The sequence below is a fragment of the Empidonax traillii genome, unplaced genomic scaffold (assembly GCF_003031625.1).
Source record: "Empidonax traillii isolate 1590-97213 ecotype Southwest subspecies unplaced genomic scaffold, ASM303162v1 scaffold62:size2133460, whole genome shotgun sequence".
Taxonomy (NCBI): domain Eukaryota; kingdom Metazoa; phylum Chordata; class Aves; order Passeriformes; family Tyrannidae; genus Empidonax; species Empidonax traillii.
The window spans coordinates 1,732,305-1,757,215 of NW_020955255.1; the positions used below are offsets into that span (position 1 = coordinate 1,732,305).

At 39.2% G+C, this 24,911-nt stretch overlaps 2 protein-coding genes and 1 long non-coding RNA gene across 3 annotated transcripts; all 3 read left to right on the forward strand.

The window, feature by feature from the left end:
- Positions 1-9: 9 nt before the first annotated feature.
- Positions 10-578, forward strand: LOC114055628. Its single transcript, XR_003570785.1, has 2 exons — positions 10-125; positions 312-578. It is a non-coding gene; the product is annotated as an uncharacterized LOC114055628 (long non-coding RNA).
- Positions 579-1,927: 1,349 nt separating this feature from the next.
- Positions 1,928-13,830, forward strand: GCLM (glutamate-cysteine ligase modifier subunit). Its single transcript, XM_027879972.1, has 7 exons — positions 1,928-2,136; positions 4,694-4,759; positions 6,612-6,696; positions 7,450-7,506; positions 8,781-8,983; positions 10,311-10,425; positions 12,121-13,830. Exons 1-7 carry the CDS (start codon positions 2,017-2,019, stop codon positions 12,288-12,290), a joined length of 816 nt encoding a protein of 271 aa, XP_027735773.1. The 5' UTR covers positions 1,928-2,016; the 3' UTR covers positions 12,291-13,830.
- Positions 13,831-14,624: 794 nt separating this feature from the next.
- On the forward strand, positions 14,625-22,914 carry DNTTIP2 (deoxynucleotidyltransferase terminal interacting protein 2). The gene is made up of 7 exons (XM_027879970.1): positions 14,625-14,695; positions 15,421-17,150; positions 18,715-18,850; positions 19,554-19,649; positions 20,025-20,189; positions 21,322-21,431; positions 22,770-22,914. Exons 2-7 carry the CDS (start codon positions 15,460-15,462, stop codon positions 22,861-22,863), a joined length of 2,292 nt encoding a protein of 763 aa, XP_027735771.1. The 5' UTR covers positions 14,625-14,695; positions 15,421-15,459; the 3' UTR covers positions 22,864-22,914.
- Positions 22,915-24,911: the final 1,997 nt, after the last annotated feature.

The window sequence follows — 24,911 nt, forward strand, 5'->3', positions numbered from 1 at the left end:
AGTGCGGGACCGCCCGCACCTCGCACACGCCAAGTTCTGCAGCTCCCGCTGTTCGAAAACAGAGAGAAGAGCGATGTTCACCGGCCGCCGGGAGTGGCGAGCCAGTGGCATTTCATTCAAAAAGGGTGATTTATTTTTCTTCCAGCATTACAGAATTACTGCAGGAAATCAATCGCGCTTTTTTTCGCCTTTTTTTTTTTTTTTTTTTTAAGATCTGAAGTAGCTTAATGAGATAACCTGCAAAAATACAACTGATCATGAGCTAGAAAACATCTTCCTTTCTTTCTTTGATAGTTTACTTGACGTTTCAGGGGTGATTGGACTGACAACAGAACTCTGCTGAGATCCCTTCTCCTGTGATGTGTTCTGCTGTCACTGACAATGAAATGCATGGCATAAAGCAGTGCAGAGGCTGACGCTGTTTTCCTCCACTGGTTCTTCATTATGTGATATCCTTTTTTCTAGAGCTAAGGTAATTAAATAACAGCAAAATCTACAAGGCTACAAAGGAACATTGCTTTTTCATTGCCATAAATTTCCATTAAACAGAAAGATTTATGATATGCGCTGTTTGAAAACCTTCTGCTATCTCCAAGTTTAACCTGCTTGCACAGCATTACAACCATCAAAGCTACTTAAATGAAATATCAAATAATAAATTTCACCAAAAGAAAAGGCCTCTACTGGAAAGCCAGAAGGCTGATGAGAAAGACCTAACAGAACATCATTCATTACTAGTGTAAATCTGGACAAATATGGAGATGTATACTCCTTCCCAAGCCAACTCTGAGTCTGGAGGATTAACCTTTGGGCCTGGTTAGACCTTCTGGATTTTTATGTTACAGAAAAAGAAAAAAAAAACCAAAACACTGCTTTTCCAAATAAGCTGGCATTTCTTTCAGTATATTTCATTTCCACATGCTCTGTAATCATATACAATGAGGAAAACGTTTCCCAACATGAAAAATTAATGAGAACATAAATATAAGGAACATTTAAACTAACATTCTGTACCATGGAGCGATCAAGCAGTGCTTCAGACAGACAGAAGTTATGCAAATACTGGTTCTCTTTATCAGCACAACATGCAGCCTGAGGAAGGAAAATCTGTTAGAAACACAGTTCAAATTCCGAAGCTGACAGGAAAATTACAGTATGTGGCTCACTCTTCCCTTTAATTTGAGTTATGGGGGGGAGAGGAAAGCTGCCCCCCCGCCCCGATTCCTTTATAATAGTCAGTTTGTGGCGTTCGAGAAGACCCCCTGCTCATAAAGAAAAATACAAAATCCCCAAACCACAATGCTTTCAGAACCACCTGGTGTAATGTGGAGTCCTGCCCTGACATTGTTTCCCCCCAGTGCAAATACAGCCAGATGGGATAAGCGCTTGGGTGCCTTGTCTGGGCCTTTTCGCTTGGTGTCTGTCAACGACTACCTGTTACTTGAACGCGCATGACCGCAATTCGGATGGTTTCATTAATTTACTGAGCCTGCCCAGCAGCCCACGGCCCGGGGGGGCGTTATCGAATCCTCGGCCGCTACCGCCGGGCAGCGCCACGTGTGTCTCGGGTACTCCTCTGGGCGCGACTCCGGGTCCGAGTGCCGCGGTCGCTACCCCACCGGGGCCGGACCCCGGACCGAACCGCGGACCCAGGACCGAACCACTGAACAGGAACGGACACAATGCCCGGCCCCGCAGCCGCCGGGACCGCCCGGAGTGCGGCGGAACCGGGAGCGTGGCCCCGCCCCCCACTCCGGCCCCGCCCCGCCAGGCCCGCCCCCGGCAGGCCCCGCCCCTCCGCGCGCTGCGCCCCGTCCGCCCGCAGGGGGCGCTGCGCAGCACGGCCCCCGCGCCGTGAGGGAGCGCGAGGCGGTGCCGCTCCCGCTGCCGCCGGGCCCGCCCGCCGCTCATTGTCCCCGCACTCCCGCCCCGCACCGGAGCTGAGTCACGGCCGGCGCTGCCCGGGGACGCAGGTGTCGCCAAGAGCCCGGCGGCCGCCGCAGCGCCAGGATCCCCATGGGTACGGAGGGCGCCCGAGCGCTGCTGGAGCGCGCCGGCAGGCTCACCCTGCAGACCGGCAACCTGCTCAACTGGGGCTGCCTGCGCAAGAAGTGTCCCTCCACCCCCGGAGAGGAGGTGAGCGCCGGGACGGGGCTTCCCCCGGGATGCCGCGGCGGGGTCTCGCCCTGGGGCGGAGGGGTCGGGCCGCGCCGCGGGCGGAGCGGCAGCCGAGGAGAGCCGGGCGCCGCTGCCCGCTGTCCGAGCGGGATTGTTGTCCTGGCAGGGCACGGGCTGGCCCGGTGCCCGTCACCGCGGGGAAAGGCTTTGGCCGCCCTCGGTCCGCGCCCGCCGCCGGCGGGAGATGGGAAAGGCAAAGCTGGGGTTTGTTCGTTTCGTGTGCTTGGTGCCTCTGCCCTGCGGGGAAGGCGGCCCCCCGTGCCCCCGGAAGCACTTTGCCCTGGGAAGGAGCCAGCCCGGGCCTCGGGCTCGGGAAGGGAGGGTTAAAACCCCTGCAAGTTGAATTGCTGCCCGTAATGGCAAAGGAGATCCCTGATACTCCTTTAGCAACGTAAACATATGAATAGCTATGAGCTTGCATGACAGGTAATGAAAATTCTCTTTTTCTAACCTGAAATTAATTTAATTTCTTGGTAGTGATAGGTCTTGGGAAAAGTAGTCATCGCTGTCCTCTTTAAAGAGTATAGCTGTCATTCTTTGTTAAAAAGTTGAAAAGAATTTTTTAATCACCACTTTAAAAGTATTACCTTTAGCAGTATATGTCAACACTTAGAACAGTTCTCATAAAATATCTGGAGATCCTACGGCCATGAACTTTAGAACCACTGTATTTGCTGTCTCATCATGACACAGTAATCTCAGAATAGTCACTTAATACTTAGAAAACCTATGGGTTTGGCTATGTAGTGACACTGTTGATCACCTGGAAGCTGGTTGAGTGCATATTAGTCATGCCCAAATGGTAAGAAAGGTGTCTGGGAGGATGATGTAACAAGAAGGAAGAATTCATCATGCTCTTGTTTAATTGTCATGTGATAATAACTTTTTAATTTGGCCTGGTCGCTTATTAAAGAATCTGTGACCTGTGTGAAAGAGGGCTAAATTCTGTCACAAAGACATAGCTGTATCCTTATGGGCACCCTTGTGTGAGTAGTTTCTGGAGGGCTCTTAAATAAAGGGTGGCCAGTGTGCATAACTCGTCAGTTAGAGTATTTAAATTCATTTGTTTACAGAGAAATCTGGCTGCTTTCCAAGGCTGCTGGATCTCCAAAAGCAAATATTGGTATTAATTATCAAAAATAAATTAGCATTTAACTCTTCTATTTGGTGTAGTTAATGTGTGTGTAGTTCTCAGCGGCAGAATGTAAGCTAAAATTTTTGCAAACTATGAACCCAGTGTTAGCAGTTTTGGGATGCAGCTGTGTTTGGAAAAGCTGGTCAAAGCAGTCAAATACACATGGCCCAAGGGCAGGGGAGTGCTTTGGAGTCAGAGGCTTGTGCATAACTGATGTACAAATATGAACTGTGGCGGTTGCAAAGCAGCAACATATAGAGTATATGTATTTAGCACTGTCTCGCCTTCAGAAAGGAAAAGATAACATTATTAATTGCATCAAAATAGGATAAAGAGTCATTTTATTAAAGAGTTATTGTGCTTAGCTATTTACTGGGTCAGTTCTGGCCTATTGACTCTTTTTATTTTTTTTAGTGCTATTTTAAATGATTGGGAAAGAATGTATAGAATGTGCTCACAAAGTATTATTGCTGTATTGTGTCTTTGTGATATGGGGGGGTGTTGACTTCTAGTTTGCACATGGTGTTATGAGCTCTCTGAATTAATGATCGGTGTCATAGGAGATTGCTGTTTAGTGGTACACAGAGTAGGTATGCACATAGTTATCAAATGTACTGTTGAAAGTGAAGTAAAGCAGCAGCTCATGGAAGTGCTCCTACCTGTGGCAGAGAGCAGTGGGGCAGTACCTGTGCTTAACTCCCAGGATGGATCAGAGGGAAGCTGCATCATTGGTACAGCTGCCACACTGGTGCAGAATGCATTTAATCAGCTGATTTAGACTCAAGTTATGTCTTGCTATGTTCAAGAAAATACATGATCAGAATCTTAGTCGAGTTTATTTTGATCTATTGTCACAGGAAAAATGCAAATACGGGGTAGGATCTGAATGTTCCCCCTACAGTAATGAAGGACTTAAAAGCCCTAGTAGTTTGGACTAGGTAGGCAGTAAATGAGAAGAGTTGTATGCATCTTGAAAAGGGAAGTAATTAATATAGTGAGTATTTAGTAATTGATTTTAAAGCCTCATTTCTACAATGTTATACAGCACATATGCTTTTATCTGACTACTTTGTAACTTAAGAATCTCCACACTAAAAAAATCCCAAACCACCCAACACCCTAGTTGATGCTGGTTTAGCATTATTCTTTCTTTAAAGATGGCATTGGTCTGAGAAATAAATAAAGTACAGTACTTGTATGGCTGGTAAAACTCTGTGAAAGAGGAGAGGAAAATATGAAAGTTAGCTAGTTTGAACAAGTTTCAGAAGATACGAAAGAAGAATCTTCTGTGTAATGGTATTATTAGTTCACCTCCTCAGTCTGTCCTACCCTTGTATTTCTGTGCATCTCTAACATACACTTCAAAAAAACATTTTGCAGGTGCGGGACTGCATCCAGAAAACACTGACTGAATGGAGCTCAAAGATTGGACAAGACCTAAATCAGGTAGGAGAGATGTTATGCATCTCATCCATGTTACACCTGAAATCAAAGAAATGAATACTTGGTTACACTTCTGAAATATAAATCAATCTATTCAGTTTCTGTAAAAATATATGCAGCTCCGGATACCTTAAAGGAATATTTCTTAAATTCCTTTCTTTTTCTTAATGTTTAGTAAATTTGGAGAGGTTAAGAAATATCAAAGTAAAGAAAGAATCCTGTTGATGGCAGATAAGCCTGTTCTTACAAAACAAAAGTCCTGGTCTGTAAGATTTTTAAATTAATTGTTAGGAAAAACAAATCTGTGTACCATGGAAGTTTGCTAGCATGCTTACTAAAACTCAGTGGAGAATTCTCTAGACTATGGAGATCATAGAGAACTGAAGACCATCCCCTTTGGAGGGGATCTCTGAAGTGTAGCATCTGTTGTTTCAGAAATACTTCTGAAGATGCAGAAGTGGCAATTTTCCCTTGAGAGCTAAAGACTTCCACACAAGTCTTAAAGCCACAGACATGGGCATCTGACATTAAGATCTTGGTGTATTTGCCTGCTTCTCTTCCACTTCTGCTTCTGAAATTCAGTAAAACAATAATAGGTTCCCACTAAATACATTACTTGCTCTGTGAAATGTTAGCATGTTTCAGGAAAAGAAAAGGCACCCAAAAACCAAACCAATAACAACAAAAACAAACCTAAAAAATCTTTCTTGTTTGTTTCTTTGGGTTTTGTTACCAGTTCTGTAATGATGGCATCAGCTGCACGTTGCTACATTCCAGACTGGAGGGTATGAGGCAGTTATTGCTGAATGATTTGTGGAAGAACTAATGATTGTTCAGAAAGAAAACATAAACACTTGTCTCTGTAAGATGTAGTGATCCATTAAAGTAAATTATTTAGTGTAAGCTAGGTTTTACTGTCAAAACATGTTAACTCCATAATTCCTAATTCTGTCTTGAGTTATACTGATATCCAACAATTTAAAAAAAAAAAAAACAAAACTAACTTTTGTTTAAAATACTGGCTGTATTGAATAACTCAAAGGCTCACTTGAGAATCTTTTGGTTGGGCACCAAAAATTGCCAAAGAGTTTTTGTCTAGGGCAAAAGTTTTTTGGTTGTGGTTGCACCCATATTATACAAAAGCTTATGTAGATAAAGACTTAAAAAAGTCACCTTGTGCCAGCTGACATGAAATGAGGTCAGAGGGTGAAAAGTCTGAAACTTTCCTCATTTTTAGTTTCAAAATTACTATCTTAAATCTGTATTTTACAGCATTTTCACAGGCTTCAGTGAAATTACAAAACACTCTTTTGCAAAGATGTTCCCATCCAACACTCAAATCTCCTAATTCTCACGGGGTTTTTTTCAGCTGATCATGAGGCTTTTTTTAAAATAAGGTAGCTTGAATTAGCACAGCAGTCTTTTCACATAATAAAAATCAGAGCTACTAGAACTACTAAATCTTATTCCAATAATTCTTATCAGTAATTGATATTTTTTTATATTGCGGCATATAGGGCCTTTCATATATCTTCATTTTTCTGACTTTTTCCTCAGAGATCAAGAAGCCTTGGGTTACTTTCTGTCACTGCATTTTTCTACTATTTTTCTGTCTAACTGCTGTAAGGTGCCTTTTTTTTTTTTTTTTTTTTTTTTTTTTTTTTTTTTTTTTTTTTTTTTTTTTTTTTTTTTTTTTTTTTTTTTTTTTTTTTTTTTTTTTTTTTTTTTTTTTTTTTTTTTTTTTTTTTTTTTTTTTTTTTTTTTTTTTTTTTTTTAATAATTCTTAAAAACATTCTTCAGGAGCTTACTGTCTCCTCTTGATGAGTTGCTCCTAAGTCTCATGTACTTACTACAGGAAACACTGGAGGTTCTGGAATGTACTGTAGCTCAAGCTATAGAAAAAATAAATCCTGAAGAAAGGGATGAGTTGAAAGTATCAGGTAAGATTATGGTTAAAAATCCAGTGGCATAAAAAGGTTTCACATGCAGTCATTAATAGGATGTTCATATATGTATATTTTTTTCTGTGTTTTGTAATTGCAAAGTCAGATGACACCACTGCACGCCAATGTACTTTGGGTCACCTAAACATTGGCCAAGAAAGACTTGAATTAATATTGCAGGTTTTAAAGCACCTCGGCATTTTTCTATTTTAACTTACATCACCTCAAGATATTTTAAATGTATTTTATGAGTCTTTGACTTTTTTGAAGCAAAGTATTACAGATAATACTGGAATTAAGAAATAGCATTGGAAGCACATTTATTTGCATAATTTTTCCAGGTTGAATATGATGAACTTGAAGGAGGCAGTCCAAACTAGCACTAGTACATTTTGAGTCTCAGTAAGTTGTGAAGAAGTCTGTTTGTACTATTACATTTGGGGTTTTTATACAGGTTGTTAATGGTTATTGCTTAGCATCTTGATGCTTTACAACTTATTAGATCGTCTAACTGGATGATTTCTTGTTCTGAGACTGCATGGCAACATTGAAACTTAAGAGAACAGTGTTTTTATTGGGCAGTCACCTTTCAGAAAGTTGGGGTTTTTTCCAATTTTTTAAGTAATCGGTGTATATTCTAAAAACCTTTTACCCAAGAACTCATTAATAGTGTATATGGCAAAAGTATATGGCTATATATTAATAATACCTGGCTTGTTCAGTTATTGATTCCAGTTTCTTTGAAAATAGCAAAGCTTTTCATCGTTGGATCAAACTCTCCATCCATCAGAGATGCAGTTGACCTGGGTAAGTGTGAAACTCAGAATTGTGATAGGATTTCTTTTTTACTCTAGAACTTTGATGGAATAGGTTCTAATTTTATTTCTAAGAGGTGTATTTAGTCACTGTGACAAGTATATCCTGTTTCCCCATTAAGAGGCACTTAGGTCATCAAATCTATTTGCACATTAGTTCAGTCAGTAAAATTACTACGTGTGGATCACTGTGATCTTAGGTCCACAAACTCAAATGCGATTCCTTCCTTCAAAAGCAGGAGCAACTTTTTATTCTTTCCCACAAAACTTGTTAAACAAGTGAATAGCATGTGATGTTTTAATAACAGTGATACAGTAGTTCTTGTTAGTTGCCAGGTTTTTTTAACATTATAAACTTTACTACTAACTGTGCGGTATTTCAGAGATTATTTAGGAAACCAAATAATGCTGCAAGTAGCTGATGAAATATTAAGTTCTATTGAAAATACCATATAATGTCTGTACTGATACATAAAGTTTGTTGGCCTAACGTAGCAGTAATTGTGAGCAGCTCAGAACTTCACCGCTTCAGAAAATTGTTGGGCATAAGGAGTGACCAAAAAAGAAAGGGTCGTGTATCATTCTTTTCTATTGATACCCCAGTTAACAACCTTTGTATTGTAAGCTGTAGTACCATTTGTTAAACCTATATTAATGAGTCCTTCTCTAGAAGAAAATAATTTATTTAGCTACTTAGTTCTATTCCTTTTGCTGTGCTGAAGAGGCCTCATGATGTGCATTTTTCTTCCAGCTCAGTGATGCTCCAAGCTTTTCACTTCTGTTACATTAAATCCCCATATTTTGTGTGCTTTTAGTCTAACTCTTCATGTGTACTAAGTAGTTTTCCTAGCCCATGCCCTGTCCTTGAGTTATACTTCAGAGTGAAAGTTACAAATTTTTCAAGAAATTAGAATGAAAGAAGAGACAATTTTATGTCACACTGTCTTCAGAGGAAAATATAGTTTTAACATTGGAAAGGAGAGAAAAGCTTCATGCTTTTGTTCATTTTCATTGGTTTTGGTTTTTGCTTTTCTTCTTTCCTTCCTAAGATGTACAGCTGAAATGTGGTCTTTAGCTCCATGTTTGATTCTTTGCTAAGAGGGTTGTGCTACTGTCCTTGACTGCTGATACACTTGCAGTTTCAAATGGTGAATGAGAGGCTGGTGGAGCGAAGCAGGAAGTGTGGGGTTTGCTGAATTTGAAGAGTCATGGTGTTTGTTTGTGTCTCACAAAAGATTTTGCAGTGTCTTTGTTCTTTTTCCTCAGCGTGTTCTGCCCTCGGAGTTGCTCAGTTAGACTCGGTCATTATTGCCCCGCCTCCCATTGAAGATGGAACTAACCTCTCCTTGGCATATTTGCAACCTTATTGGCAAGAACTTGAAAATCTAGTTCGAAACAAAAAGATTGTTGCCATAGGTACCTCTGACCTGGATAAAACACTGTTAGAGCAGCTGTATCTGTGGGCACAGGTGAGAACCAGCTTCCAAATCACAGCATTTCTTAGGACAGAGTAGCTGCTTGTTTTGTTGGCTGACACACTGTTATAAACCTTTGTTATAAATCGGTTTATATACAAACTATTAATTAGCCCTGTAATCATCAGCATTTTATGGACGGTCACAGTGTTGTTCAAGGTGGGGGAGGCTCAAAGTGTGACTGTTGCTTGTTCAGTGTTCTTATGTACGACCACCAAGAGCTGGAAACCACAGGTCTGTTCAGTAGCAGGTTCTCTGAAGTACTGAAGGTTTGAGTTTTGAATGCTTTCATATTTAGAGAGGAGTATAAACAGTATACCTAAACCTTCAGATTTATTCCAGTCACTCTGAAAACATAGCTCTTTTCACTTAAAGCTATGTTAATAATAGAGGGATTTCCCCCAGGAAAAATGCTGTTTGAATGGTAAGCTAAAATGTAAAGAGGAAGACAGACTCTGAGGGGAGTAGCACGGTATTCTGTTGTCCAGTGAGACTAATTCATAGAATGGGTTGGAAGATCATTTAGTTCCAACACCCCTTTTATGGTCAGGGACATCTTCTACTAGACCAGGTTGCTCAAAGCCCCATCTGACCTGGCCTTGAACACTTCCAGGAATGGGGCAGCCACCACTTTTCTGGGTAACTTGTTCCAGTGCTTCACCACTCTCGCAGTAAAAAATTTCTTCCTAGTATCTAATCTAAACTTGCCTTGACAGTTTAAGGCCATTCCCCCTTGCCCTATCACCACATGCTCTTGTAAAAAGTCCCTCTCCAGCTCTCTTGTAGCACCTTTAGGTACTGGAAGGAGTTCTCGTCTGCAGGCTGAACAACCCCAACTCTCAGCCTGTCTGCATAGGAGAGGTGCTCCAGCCCTCTGATCATCTTTGTGACCCTTCTGTAGACTCGCTACACCAGGGCCATGTCCTTCTTGTGCTGGGGCCCTCATTGCTGAGGGAAGCACTCAAATTGCCTCTTAACAGCTGAGTGATAGAGGATGGTACTACTGTGTGCCCATGCTCACGTAACTTTACGTGAGAGGGGGAAAAAAAGACAGGAAGCCAGAGTGGGTTAGCACTCATCTTGCTATGGCAGCACCTGAAGTTAGATCCTACTCTTGTTTTGGGCTCAGTGCTGCAGGGAATTGCAGAGTTGCCTACATTAATTAGTCGTGCAGAATTAATTAGCCTTGCTCAGACTTCAAACAATGGTCAAAAGCAAATTGTTCAAAGCAAAATTTCTGTTGTAATAGAGGGCATGGAGGAAACGACTAAAGTAAGTCCATTAGTATATTTTTCTTATAAAAGTATTTTGTTACCTTCAGGTGAAACCAAGCAGCAATCAGGTGAACCTGGCTTCCTGTTGTGTGATGCCACCTGATCTCACAGCATTTGCAAAAGAACGTGACATCCAGCTGTTAACTCACAATGACCCAAAAGGTAAGACTTTGCCAGCTAAGGTAATAGAAGCCTTCTAAATGCATTTATTCAATAAAAAATTGGGAATAATCTTTTAAAAGTTTGTTGCATTTGAATTCTGAGCCAAAGATTCTAGAAGTTTCTCCTTTGTAAAATATTTCTATTAAGTCCTTGCTGTTGCTTCAAGGAAGAGAGGGGAGAAAGCAATCTTTCAGCTTTGGATAGTTTCTTGAAATAGTTTTAATTAGAGAAAATAAAGTAAATAGAAGAACATCCTACTGAGAAATTTGTAATACATATGTTAAAGAAATTGCATATTTCCATAAAACATAGAATAAAATGACAGTTTTATTGCTGAAGGCAGTAAATGACAAATGAAAGTCTATTTGCCCAAGACTTGTCTGTGAAATAGATTACATGGAAATGTTAATGGTCAGTTGATTTCTGAGTAGTTTGGTAATACTAGATCTGTAAAATTACTATGCTTTAAGTAGCATAAGTCTTGACTTCTTAAAATAACATTTTTACAAAAATTGTTGTTTTAAATTCTTCACTTGTTTTATGTAGTGATTCGTTTGCTAAATGATTGAAGAAGGCTTTCCTTTGGGCTGTAGAACTGTGTTTCTAGCTCTCTGGGTTATCGTTTCTTTCAAACATCATCTAATCTTCTTCACTATAAGGACACCTTAAATATCTTGCTAGAGTATGAGAAGTCTTAAACAATATTTAGTTAATTCCTTCCCTACATTCTTCATTAGAACCAGCTGTTCATGGTGATCTTACTTTTCCTTCCTTCTCCTTCCTTTCCATTTGGCCCCAAAGAAAAAACTACATGAAGTGCTACTTATGAAGTATGTGCTTCACAGTACCACTCTTACAACTAATGAACTTCATCAGTGCCTGGGCATGATTTATCACTGCTCTGGCAGCATGTGAGATGAATTGCCATTCAATCTGACAATTTCCGTGTCCTGTGAAGTCCAAAATGCAACTTGCAATTTAATGAATACTCTCTATTGTAAGTCATGAAATGAAGGAGAAGAGGATTTGATAGAAAACAGCATGAGTAGTGATTCCTTTATACATTATTTGCTAAGCTTGGCTTTTCTGTAATGGCCACCTGAGAGTATTGAAATTATCTTTTGGGAGCGCCCCTCATCAACAAGATCATTCTTGTGACTAACTTTTTGCAGGAAATAAGGAGGATTTGTACTTGCCTTCCTTTCCTGCTTTCTGGCGTTTAAACCCATTTCTCTTAATGCTTTCTGGGCTTGTGGTTACTATGAGCCCAGTTATGGGAGATGCTATAAATGTTGAGCTTCCAGTGACTGCAAAGGTACCTGTGAATGCTCAGTACTTTGCTGATTTCAGCCCTATTCTTAATTTACCTCTAGTTTGTCTATCTAGCTTCTCAAATTTAATTTTCCTTTTCTCCTGCTAATGGCTCTACTCATCAACTCCATTTAATGTGGTTGAAATTTCAGTTAATTGGTTTTGTGGGAAACACTCAGAGTTGCTAAAAAAGTGTTCTGAAGATTTGCTCTGTAATATTCAGCTGCTTTTCCCCTACGTGCATTCTGGAAGAGTGGATCTGTGGAGTATTTGGCACTACTTAGGATTTTTGACTGTAGGAAAAGGCTTCTCTTAGTAAGTGTTGCTTTTTGCAGCTGTTTACATGACATTATTTTAAGCACAAATGTCCCTTTTTAACTTCAGAATTACTTTGTGAAGCAAGTTTCCAAGAAGTTCTTCGGGAAAGCATCCAGAACGTGAAAGCAAGCGAGTGGATTCCTTTATGGCTTCTGCGGTATTCAGTCATTGTTAAAAGCAGAGGAATTATCAAGTCCAAAGGCTATATCATGCAAGCTAAAAGAAATGCATCTTAAAACCCTTTTTTCTTTTTTTTAATGGCTGTTTAAATTTCTTTGGGCTTGGGGAACATTGCATTTTTCATAGAAACACTTTTACAGCATTTATAACAAAATACCAAAAGTTGTAATTATTCTGTGTGATGTCAGCAGGAGTGTCTGTAGTGTTCTAACACTATTTTTCTTTCTTAACCTATTGACCAGTTCATTTAAATTATGACAATTTTTTTTATTTGAAGCTATCTATAGAGTAACAGTTTAAAATATTTTTCTTTCTATGACCAGTTCACTGTAAAAATTATCATTATATTTTAGCTGCCATTAGGTAGTATAGAGAAAGGTATATTTTTGGTTTTTTAAAAAAACAAATTTGTCCTAAATAATACTTATCTGATAGGTGCATAGATTTCAAGCATTCAAGGACTAGTTTTTATAGAAAATTGTCATCTTTTATGAAAAACTACCCAAAAAAATTAAGCTGGTATCTCATTGCTTGGTATGTATATATATGCAAGTCAGCTGTTTAATTTATGGGGAGGGGAAAATTGGTTTATTTTTAATAGAGTGTAAAAGATCTCTATGATTAAGAAAAGAAATGCTTCTTCCAAATTACTTTCTGACTGTTACTTGAATTCCTTCTGGCTTCTTTGTGCCTCAATACGCTTTGTTTAGTGTTCGCACAAATGTGATGGCATTTTTACTGTTTGAAATAGAAAATGTATTATTTGTGAATGTTTAAAATAAGATTTGAAAACAAGTGATGAAGAAATCTGTTAATCAAAAACTGAATTGTTCCTGTCTCCTTCTCGACTGTGGCTTGTTTTTTTGATACTTGTGACCTACACAATCAATTGGCCAAGGAGAATAGACGGTAAATGTTGGTGCTGTTCATTACAGGATTGTGTAAAATTAATTACATTTTTGCAGTTGCCTAGGAAACTTTGTTGCTTGCATGCTGTTCAGAAATGACAAAGCAAGGGTTAGCTATCTTTCTGATTGGTAGGAGCTTAGTGCACTGGCTTTCGAATCTCAGAGAGATTGCTGCAGCTAAGGCAAAGCTTTTGGTTTAAGGTAGTCATTCTATCAAAAAGACCTTTTCCTTCCCTTGGCCATTCAATCACAACAGATAGCAAAAGTTCAACTTGTAGTTCAGCAGGAACTCTGATACAGAGTGTCTAAGGCAATAAATTTCGATTTGATTTCAAGCAGGGGCATGACCTCATACTGGTAGTACTCGTTAACTTAGTTGTACATATTTTGAGACTTGGACTCTAAGGGAATGAATTTTCATCAACATCTTTTAAATTCTGTCATATAGGCAGCTAGTGGAATCTGAATGCCTGCAGGTAGTGTCTAGAGCGTCAGCTTCATATAGTCCATTCTACAAAGTTAAAAGATGAAGGTTTTTCAAGATACCTTTTGAGTCCTCAAATATCTTCTTTGTAGGCGGCAAACAGTGGGAAATTTTCTTTGCTTCTTCAGTTCTTTTGATAAATGAGAGAGATGGGGAATTGGAACTAGTAATGCATCAATAAAAGTTTGATTTTTTTTCTCCTAATCAAAACGTAGTGTTTTTTTTTTTTTTTTAACATTGGACCAGTGTATGTCAGAGTTCAAAACTACATGAGTTTAAAATTAAACTTCCCTACCAGCTATGAGTTGTGTGCTGATGATGATTAACCACTACCTGTAAGTTCTGTCTCTATTTAGCTGATACATTCTGTATCATACTAACTTGTGTGTGTGCTCAGTTTTATAAATTGAAACCAAACAAGATTTATTCTAAAACAATAGAAAGGCTCCTCTAATGGGATCATGATTTATTTCCTTTCTGTAAACTGTTAAGTGTGCTTGCTGTAGAAAAGGACCTTTTAAGACATGATATTTCTAGAGTTAACCTGATAAAGTGTTACACTATTGGTTTCACATCATCTCATTCGTTTGTTTTGCATGAAGGTGAGAGAAATGGGATTTCCTTCCACGAGAAACCTTTTGAAAGCTTAACTACATTTTTAATTCTTGTAGGCTTTTTTTTAGCTTGTGCTTCTCATCTCAGTAAGAGCATTTTACTCTGTCACAAACAGTCTTTTGCACTTCTTCAAGTGCCCTACATCCCGCGATTCCCCCTTAGTGGAATTCATCTCCCCTCCTGGCCGCGTTCCCCGCATCCCGCTGTTCTCCCGGCGGGACGGGGCGGGGCGGGGCGGGGCGGCGGGACCCGGAAGGGCGGGCGGCAGGAAGGAAGGAAGGAAGGAGGGGAGGAAGGAGGGAAGGGGCGGGCGCGGCGTGGCGGGGACATGGTGAACACCAGGCGGGCGGCGGCGGCGCGGCGCCAGGAGCAGGGGGCGCGGGCCCGGGCGGGAAGCGGCAGCCCCAGCCCCTCGGAGCTCGGGCCCGATGGCGATGCCCCCGGGGCGGCGGAGGTGAGCGCAGCCGGGGCCGGGCGCGGAGCCACCATCGCCACACACCGCGGGGCTGGCAGGGCCGGGCCGGGGAGCCCTTTCCCCCCCGGTACCGCGGGGCCGGAGCGGCGGCAGCTGCGGTGACGGTGACAGTGTCGGTGTCCCCGCCCGCACTGCCCGTGCCGCAGCCCGCCCTGCGGGAAGGGAGGCGGCCGCCATAGGGCATTAAGCTATTTAACGTTGCGAGTTAAAGGTATATTTCTTTCCCTTTCCATTACAGATATTTTATCATCTCTGTGTTACTTAAAATAACTTTTAGCAGATTATACCTAGTGTTGCAGTTGCTGTGAGGCCAGCTTGTTCCTAAAGCTGCTAAAATTGGTGGGGAAAACCGTTTTGGGGCACATTCTAACAGTAGCTAGTCTTCAGTGTTTTATAGTTCAGCAAATAATTGAATATTTCAGAACATTCCTTCTGCATTTGCTTTCTATGGCAGCTTGCCAGGACTTTTTAAAATTAGAAGATATTTGTGTGTTTCTTCTCCTGCCTTGACCAAAAGACAGGATAAGCAAGGGACGGTTTCTACACACTTCTTACACATGGATAAGACTACACAGAGACATGTAATATGTTGTCAGTATGATTAAATTTGTTTAAAAGAATTCTTAGTGAGTTTTATAGCATCCTTTTTATAGGGTTGTTTTATGTGTCAATAGAATACCTTTTTTTTTTTACTCCTTTTCTAGGTGGGATCTGCTGAAATTAGTACTCCTGTTACTAGGAGGATGACTAAAAGAAGAACTAAGTCAGTTCATAAGCCAGAGGTGATTCAAGAATCTCAGTTTGAAGACTTGGAACATGCAGAAACCAAGTCAGATGTCAGTGATAGCTTGGAGGTGCAGGTTACCAGGAATGAGAACACAACTGTTCATTCAGCACAATCAATTGCAGAACCCCAAGTTGATGGGGATGTGTCAGAAACAGAATCAAACTGCTCTTCTGTGTCTAGTCTCCAGACACCTTTGTTTGTAAGAGTAACACGAAGACGGCAAATTGTAATTCCTTGTCAGCCAGATTCTGCTGACAAAAGAAGACATGACAGTACACCTTTTGTGAATAAGTTAAGCAGGATTCTGGATGAAGACACTGTCTCTGAAGCTGAGTCTTGTTCTTCTGCTGTTTCTGGTGTCCAGATGCCTAATGTTACCAGAACTACTAGAAGCAGGCAAAGCAAAAAGAAATTACAGCCAAATAGAGTTTGTGAAGCCCAGAGCGAAGATACTTCTGATGCAGAATCATGTTGCCTAAGTTTTGATATGGAACCATCCATCACTAGCAAACGAGTTACTAGGAGCATGCAAATGAAATCACAAGCAAAAATTAGCAAGCAAAGTGAGGAAAAAGATAGATTTGTTTCAGAAGATGAGAATTTAATTGAGGACACTATTAAATCTGAGCCCATAATAATTTCTGATTCTAGATCTGCAGAACTTATCTCTGACACACAAGATGCTTCCACTGTCATTGAGGGTAATAAAGAACCCACTTCACCTGAAAGCAAGTGTTCTTCCAAATCTGCTAATACAACCCAGAGTCCAGATGCAAAAAAAGATGTTTTAAATGATTTGACACCCAGCAGTCTTACAGAAATGAAACAAATTGACACTAAATCACCTGCAAGAAAAACAGTAAAAAACTCACAGTCTGTTGAGGTAGACCATTCAGAAGCAGCCTGTGGCCAAATACAAGAAGATCACAGTAAAATACTTGAGAGGGAAGAGAAATTAGAACAAATGGATATTTCTTTGACTGAGTGCACGAGTCCCAAACAATTTCTAGAATCCCAAGAGCAAATAACACCAAATGAAAGTAAAAAAATTTCAGAATGCAGAAGAGCAGATGCTGAGGCAGATGCACAGCAGCCTTTCACGCATTCTGATAAATCAAGAAGGAGTAAGCGAACTAGTGCAGCGCGCAGCCTGCCAAAGGACATAGCTGTTGCTCAGAGAACTGATAGCATAGATAAAAGCAGGGTGCTTGACAGTGGTGAAGACCAAGCAGAAGAATATGGGGTGTTCCACAGCAGTGGAAGGTCAAGCAGTGGTAATGATTCTGTTGCATTGTTTCTGAGCAACAGTGAAAATGATGACTCTGAAAAGAGTGATGTGGCAGACGTAGAGACAGTTGATGAGAATCTGTGTTATAAAAAGTCAGATGAGAGGACTCCTTCCCTCAACAAATCTTTACAAAAGAGTTCGCTACATGTTGAAGGTCTTTTTGTAATTGATACTGAGCCTGGCATGAGTTCCAGCCAAAAATATTACCTAGATGAGGTGGACCAAGAGAGTGATGCTGAAAGTAAGCATGAAGGAAATGAAAAAGGTGAAGAATCAGATTTGGAAGAGGCTGAAGAAGAATTGGTAGATGAAGATGAAAAAGATGAAGAGGATGATTTGTTGAAAAATAAGACTGACATGTAAGTATCTTTCTGGGAATAGTAAAGAATCTGCATTTTGTTCAAGAATATGCATAGGATATGTACATTAAGTGCTATGAAGATGCAGAATAAATGAAGGAGTATTCTTCTCACATAAGTCATTTTGGTGTGGAAAATAGGGTTGCACATATTATGAAATACAAATATGGTCCATAAAGTGAGTGTTTCAAATTTTTTTCAGTTTTTTATATAGCAGGAGCAGAATTCTGAAATTTTTTGGCATTTGCAGGCCTTGTGTGTGTTCAGCTTAAAAAAACGTGAAACTGAGTTAAACTGGTCAGGCTGACTCAACTCTATTCAGGTCATAGTTTTCTTAATTGTGGGGTTTGGTGTTTTTTTGTTGTGTTTTTTTTTTTACTTGGAATGTAAGTAACAAAAAGTCGAGTAAATTCCTTACACATTGCCTAATTAGATCATGCTTTTTAATCATAAACAGTTGCATATAATTTTGTGTGTCAGTTCTTGCTGTGCTGTGGATGGTCACATTTCAAGGGAAACCAGCCTAGCATAGACTGACTCTTGTGGTCCAACTGCTGCTAAAATCCCTTTGTATGCTTCGTATGTTTAAGGCATAATACCCTTGTTTAGGTTGGATATGTAGGTCTTAATCTTCTTTTGATTATAAGGACAGGGTTGGCATTCTGGGCTGTGGGTGCACATTGCCAGCTCATGTCCAGCCTCTCATCCACCAGCACTTTCGAGTCCCCCTCCCAGGGCTGCTCTCTCTTCATCCCCCAGCCTTCACTGACTCTGGGGGTCGGCCCGATCCAGGTGCAGCACCTCGCACTTGGTCTTGTTAAACCTCAGGAGATTCCTGGAGCCACCTTGCTGAGCTTGTCCAAGTCCCTCTGGATTGCATCCCATCCTTCAAGTGTGTAAACCACACCATTCAGCTTGGTGCAATCTGCCTATTTGCTGAGGGTGCACTCGATGCCTTGTCTGTGTCATTAATGAGACATTAAATCGTGCTGGTCCCAATACAGACCCCTGACGGACACCCGTTGTCACTGACATCCATCGGGGCTATGGCCATCGACCACTGCCCTCTGGATGTAACCATCTAACCACTTTCCTATCCAAGTTTAATAACTTTGTTCCTAGTATGGTTATACAGACAAGGACCTGAACATTCCTACAGTGAATTCTAGTTTGTGGGTTTGTGGCTGGGTTTTTTTTCTTCAGCTAGCAAGCTTCTCATTGTTTGGAAGGATGCTGGTCATGAGTTCTTTTGGCAAGGCTAAGCAAATTTAAGAATTCAATTTTACAGAGTATATTAATATAACGTTACAGTTAATACGTAAGATTTGTGGAAATTATTTCACAGGTATTTTTCAATAATCTCACTTCATGTAATGGCATGAATCCCCCTCATTTTCTGTCACTTCTAAATTAAATATTCTAGATATCAAAAATCATTGCAGAAGTGAACCTAAATTGGAAGAATAAGAAAAATATTTTTTCTGTTTATCTTACTCAGAGGACAGTAGAAGGTTTAGCTGCATGCATGTTACAATATTCTAATAATTAACTATTTCTCCTTTAGTTTACATCTTTCCAGCAGCATAGATCCTGGTTTGAATATCAAGAAGCTTGGAGGTTTATATATTAGTTTTGATGCAAAAAAGCAGAAGCCCAGATCGAGTGTAATTGAAAATCTGAAGGAGAAGAAGAAAGATCAGGTAATGTGTTTACAATTACTCCGTTATCTGTGACTGCAGTAACACAAAGATGTTAATAAGGTTGGTTTGTTTGCTTTTAAAGAAGTATCCCTTTTGTGGTTTGCTGAGAATTTTCATTCTTTTTGGCCGAAGTGTGGATTTACATTTTAATGGTAAAAACTGAAATATATACGTGACACTTCAGAAATTGAAAAGCAGTGCAAATTCCAGTACTACCTTGTAAAATAAACCAAGGTTGATTATACCTGCAGTTCTACCTAATGGTACATGAGCTGTCAGAAGACATGAAGGTCTTCTAACAAGATATTTAGTCCGTAGCCAGAATGAATTCTAGTAAAGAGAGGTCTAAACTTTCACTAATATGGAATTAGCAGTTTTATTTCAAAAGCACCCTTCGAAATAAAGGGAATGTATTATTTTTGTTGACACTGTTTTCTTTGGCTCATCCATGATAGCCCTCTTTATTCCAGAGCTTTTGCTGTTTCACTACTTCCAGAGCAAGCCAACTGCTTTCTGCTGTTGGCAAGGATTCTGGGGTTTTTTGTGGATACTGCATTTTTTGTGGATCAAAGCAGCTCAAGTATTACATTAAAATGCTTGCTTAGATTCCGTCTGATTCCTTTAGTAGGTTCTGTGAATATAGTTAAGTAGTTAAATTTGTATCCAAAAGTGACTGTTCTAATGTTGAAACAAATCCTTACAGCTCTTGCAGAAGAGTGTAATAACTCCAGACTTTGAAAAAAAGGAATGTGTCCCACCCTTCAGGGAATCACTTCACCAGCTAAAGAAGCAACGTAGGGTAAGTGAAGAGCTGATAGTGCCTGAAATAACAAAACAAGCTGTGGTGGAAAGCCTTTTGCTGGGACTGTGTGCATATACAGGCCTCACTGGAAGTGGAGTGATGAACTTCAGTTTAGTGTCTTTGAGCTGTCCTGTGAAAAGCCATTGTTTTAGTCACCAGGACAGTGAAGTGAAAGATAATATGCTCAGATGGTACAAATCTGTCATTGGTACAGTGCTGATGACCTTCTTTGTAAGGCTCATAACATACACATTTTAAAGGTACGTACTTATATTCTAAATGCTTTATCCATCTTTTGTAGGAGTGAGTTCCCTGTTCTGCCCCATCCCAGTTCCTGAATGCAAATTCATTTCTTTTGGTATTGCATCCTAGGCAGAGCGAGAGAAGACAACAGGTGACGGCTGGTTTGGTATGAAAGCCCCGGAAATCACAAGTGAACTGAAAAATGATCTTAAAGTTTTGAAGATGAGAGCTTCATTGGACCCTAAGCATTTCTATAAGAAGAATGATAGAGATGGTCTGCCCAAGTACTTCCAGGTAAGGAAGCAGCAGAAGGTGGCATTGTACTGCTGGAGTTTTGAACAGCTGTTTAAGAATGCCTATTCTGTAGGTAGCCTCTATGTTGATTTAATTTCATATCTTAATTATTAAACCGTTTTGATTACTTTGCTGCAGTTTGCCACTGTTAATCTCTATATTACATATGGGTATATGCTGGGGTGTTTTTTTTTTAGTTTTGGCTGATCTCATAGTAGTGAACAAATATCTGACTTGAATCCGTATTCTGAACCTTCAGAGGACTAGATTTTCACTGCTTTTTTAAAGTATTAGCCTTTTTAAACAAACATGTAGAAAATAATTGGCATTTATTTTCTTACTAGCTAATACAGTTTGAATGGAGATACCTGCCTTTGTGATCAGCTGAAATTTCTGCTGCTGTACTTGTCAAGTGGTTTGCATAAAGAGAGAAATTATGCAGAAGCTACAGAAATAGGCTTGCAGCGACTTTGAATAGCTCATGTGCATGAGGGAATGTTTTCATTTCTCAAAATATTACCACTTCACTCGGAAGCATGGGGGGTGTTTTGTTTCAAAGTTAGAAAAACTTGGACAGAAGTTTTCCACATAATTAGATCTGTGCAGGTTTGTTTTCAGTGCATGAAACTTGTACTTCATGGAGCTCTACTCCTGACGTGAACTGTCAGAGCTGACTGACGTGCTGCTTGGAAACACTGTGATGCATTTCAGGATGAAGCCCTTGTATTAAATTAACTGCTCTGTAGTCATCCAGAAAAACACCACAATGACAGAGATGGAAGAGTTGAGGTGGTCATTAGGGTTTCCTTTCCCTTATATTTAAAATGTTTAAAAATTGAGAACTGGATTTTATTTATGAATAAAAGCATTGATACAGCAGTCCAGTGTTGAAAACTGTACAGTCCCAAAGCTCAGGCTCTCCTGTCTGCACAATGCGATGAGAACAAAAGTGACTGCATACAAAACATGACTTAATTATTTTGGTACTTTGCACTTTTGTTAAGCAGCTGTCATTCTGATCTGTTCTGTAAGTGTCTTTACATTTGGTGCTGAGGATTTAAACAAACAAAAAAAAGCGCAAAATAATCAACATCTTGCTGTACAGTAAGAATGTTTTCGGTTTTGTTTTTAGATTGGAACTGTGGTTGATTCTCCCATAGACTTTTACCATAGTCGAATCCCTAAGAAACAAAGGAAGAGAACAATTGTTGAAGAGCTGCTTGCGGATTCTGAGTTTAGAAGGTATTTAAAAATAGTCTTGTAATTTTAATATCCCATGTAAGAGAGGAGTATTTTTAACCATATTACTTTTTTCTTGTTTTATTCAGCATGTGTGGTGGGTTTTTTATACTTCAAAGAAAAAATTTTAATCTTTTAGCACTTCAATAACACTGCCATTTAGAAGGCCTAAGGGATGAGATAATTAGAACTGAGATAACGTGTATTTTATCTTCATAAAAGGGTTTTATCCAACTTGGGTTATCGCTATTGGCAGCCACTCTTAAAGACTGATTATTTTTTCTTGGCATAATTGATAGAAAAGAGCAGACTGTAATTCTGTCAATGTTGATATTATTTCATTTTATAAATGCATCAGACTGCCACCTGTCATGGGAATCAAAATCGTGATAGAAGATTTACTTCAAGATTATGATTGAATTAATTAATGTCTGCATAATGTACAGTTTTTGAAGTACATCCTATAGTTGTTCCATTTTTATATTGGTTATTACATGATGTTAATCTGCACTTCTCTTTTCGCATAATGACATGTTTTCTTTGAAGTAGTGCATGATTTCGGATTATAACGTTAATTTTGTGTGACTTGTAAATTAACTATATAACGTCGGGAAAGCAAGTTAGTATTGCTGTTTCTTGACTAGTTTTCTGGCCTGACCTGATTTGTAAGGTATTTAGTAGAAGGTGTTTTTAAAAATTATTATATTTCAAATTTGATCAGTTAATTTATGTTGTGGTTGATTAAGGACTTTAACCAGACACTTCAGCGTTAGTGCAGATATTTGTCATATTTTAGTGTTGCATTTAAAAGCCTCAGTACTGCTCAGTGCAGTGTCTGTCGTAGCACTCGGTGTAGATACGTAAGAATCTGTATTAGGGGGAGAGCAACTCATAGTATATCCTCTTAATTGTTTAGTGTTCATCTTATGTCAGTTTTCAGTCTTCAGTAGAGCGAGGTTTATTTTCTTGAGTTTGGTGAGAAGGCAGTATAAAAGTGAGTATAATTCGCTCACAGTGTTGTCAAAATTGATGAGTCTTCCCTTACGAGCAGTAGCAGCATTTCAGCTAACTGTCCAAAATGGGATTGCATGTGCAATGAGGAACCCCCACCAAAATTAATGATTCTTCAATCCAATTTAGTTCCAAAACAAATTTACCTGCATTTACCATTGACCCAGTGTTGCTTTCTCTTTACCTATGCATAAGTGTATAAAATCAAAGAAATTTGATTCAGAAAACAGAGAGAACTCAGTTTGGCAAATAATGTGTACAGAGTACTTTCCATGTTATCTTTTCCTGAACTTTGGTTTACCATGCTTAAAAATTATCTATTTTGTTCAGATATAATAAAAAGAAGTATCAGGAGATCATGAGTGAAAAAGCAGCTTTTGCAGCAGGGAAGAGGAATCGGAAGAAGAAGAAATTTCACAATTAAGAATTGAAGAAAAATACCAAGCTGGAACAACTTATAAAACTTTTTACAGAATGCTTTGGTTGTGGTGTTTTTTTGTTTTGTTTTGTTTTGTTTTTTAAGATTGCAGATCATGTGGGAATTGAGGTTTAGGGAAATTCTTGAAGTGAGAATTTGGTAGGGAGCTTTATCAAATTATCAGGTATCTAAATTTAAATTAATTTAGATTTTAAAATTAATTCTATTTAAATTAATGTTTATATAAAACAATATTTATATGAAAGCGTATTGTTAAATCTGAGTAAAAAATCTGGCTTTGCAGATTGTTTGAACTGAACTCAGGCTTCAGTGTTTATATCAATTAATTAAATTCACTTCAAAGTTATGTGTGTAATTCACCTTGGCACATGCTGTGTGCCAGAACAAAGTTTTCCATGTCTTGTCAGAGGCACTGCTGACCAACACTGTAACAGAAGGTACTGAAAAATAGTTTGGTTATGAAGGGTTTATTTCAACACTGACCACAATAGGATTGAGAATGACCCAGAATTCAGTGCCTACACATATACTTTCATATTTATGTGCATATTATAATATAGATTATATATATAATTTATAAATAAATTTAAATAAGATACAAATTACCTATTGTTTAAGAAATAATATAAATAAGTAATATTTATATATAAAATTTTAACAGTCACGTTGTTTTATTACTTACATTTTTTACTTACCAATTGCGAGTAGTATTTTAATAGCTGTCAGGCATATTTGTGTTCATCTGTAATTCTGCCTTTATCGACTTAAACCTTTACTAACAAGAAATTTCCCTGAGATAAAAGAGCAGTAGGTAGTGTGCTGGGTTTTTAAAATATGCACCTATTGCTGCTTGGGATATCACTGGAATATTTCATACAGACAGTATTAATTCCTTCCTCCTCTTTCTTTATGCTCTCCTTGGTTTTGTTAGTATTTCTTTCTCAACTTGGGCCAGAGATAATCCACTGGTTGTACAGCCCAGGGAGTTCACAGTCCATCTCCTTAGAGATGGAGCAAAGACTATGGTAGGGATCAGGCTGATGGTGGCTGAGATGTTGCTGGTGTGGTGCCATTAGTAGGCATGGTTTGCAAACAGAAGTAAAATAGTTCTTTTTTTCCTGTCATGCTCTCATTGTTCACACTTCCTCTTTTTTCCTTCTTTGGGGGTCTTTAACCTCTTTGCAATCAATTTAGTCTCATTAAAACTGAAGGTATCCTCTTATCATTGCTATTTTCCATGTGGTAAAACTGTTCTTATCTCATGATTTTTAAGAAGTCCTTTCTGCATCACAAGGGCCTGCCTAGGTAAGTCTTATTGAAACCTGGAATCCTGCCATAGCTGAACTTGGAAGGGACCATGAGAGCTTGTCCTGCCCAGCCTCCTGCTCAAAGCAGAGTTAGACCAGGTTGTTCAGGGCTTTATCCAGTCAGGTCTTGAAAACCTACAGGGATGGAGACTGCCCAACTCCCAGAGCTCCAATGCTTGACTTTCCTCATAGAAAAAAAAAAAATTCTTCATATCCAATCAGATAAAAGAGTTATTAATGATTGTTGTACTGCCTTATGGACCTTGCATTTGCTTTCTTTTTTTAAAATGACTCCATAAATTTGTAGCAAGCAGCATCGATCTAATTCATAGTGCTTGCTATAATCCTTGAGGTTTTTCCTCCTGATTCTCTTAAGACATTCTGAAATACTGTGTTGTCTATGCAATATTTTCCTCAAAACACTTTTCATACAAATATATTGTGGTGTTGTGTTCCTGTACTTTTCCACTGGAATTCACATTAGAATCTGTTACACAGCCAGTATCTCAGGAGAGCTGTCCCTGTGCTTACCTCTAGAAAATGCCCAGCTCCTTGAACCAGCACCTTTTTTTTTTTTCTTTTGGACTGTAGTTCTTTATTAACTTTTGCATTTTTAGAGTATTGATTATGTAAATATTACTTGCAACATGAAAACATGTATCTGTAAAAGCCTTTGCCTTCAATTTTTTTCAGTAGGAACTAAGGAAAATTTTATGAAGCTTAAAT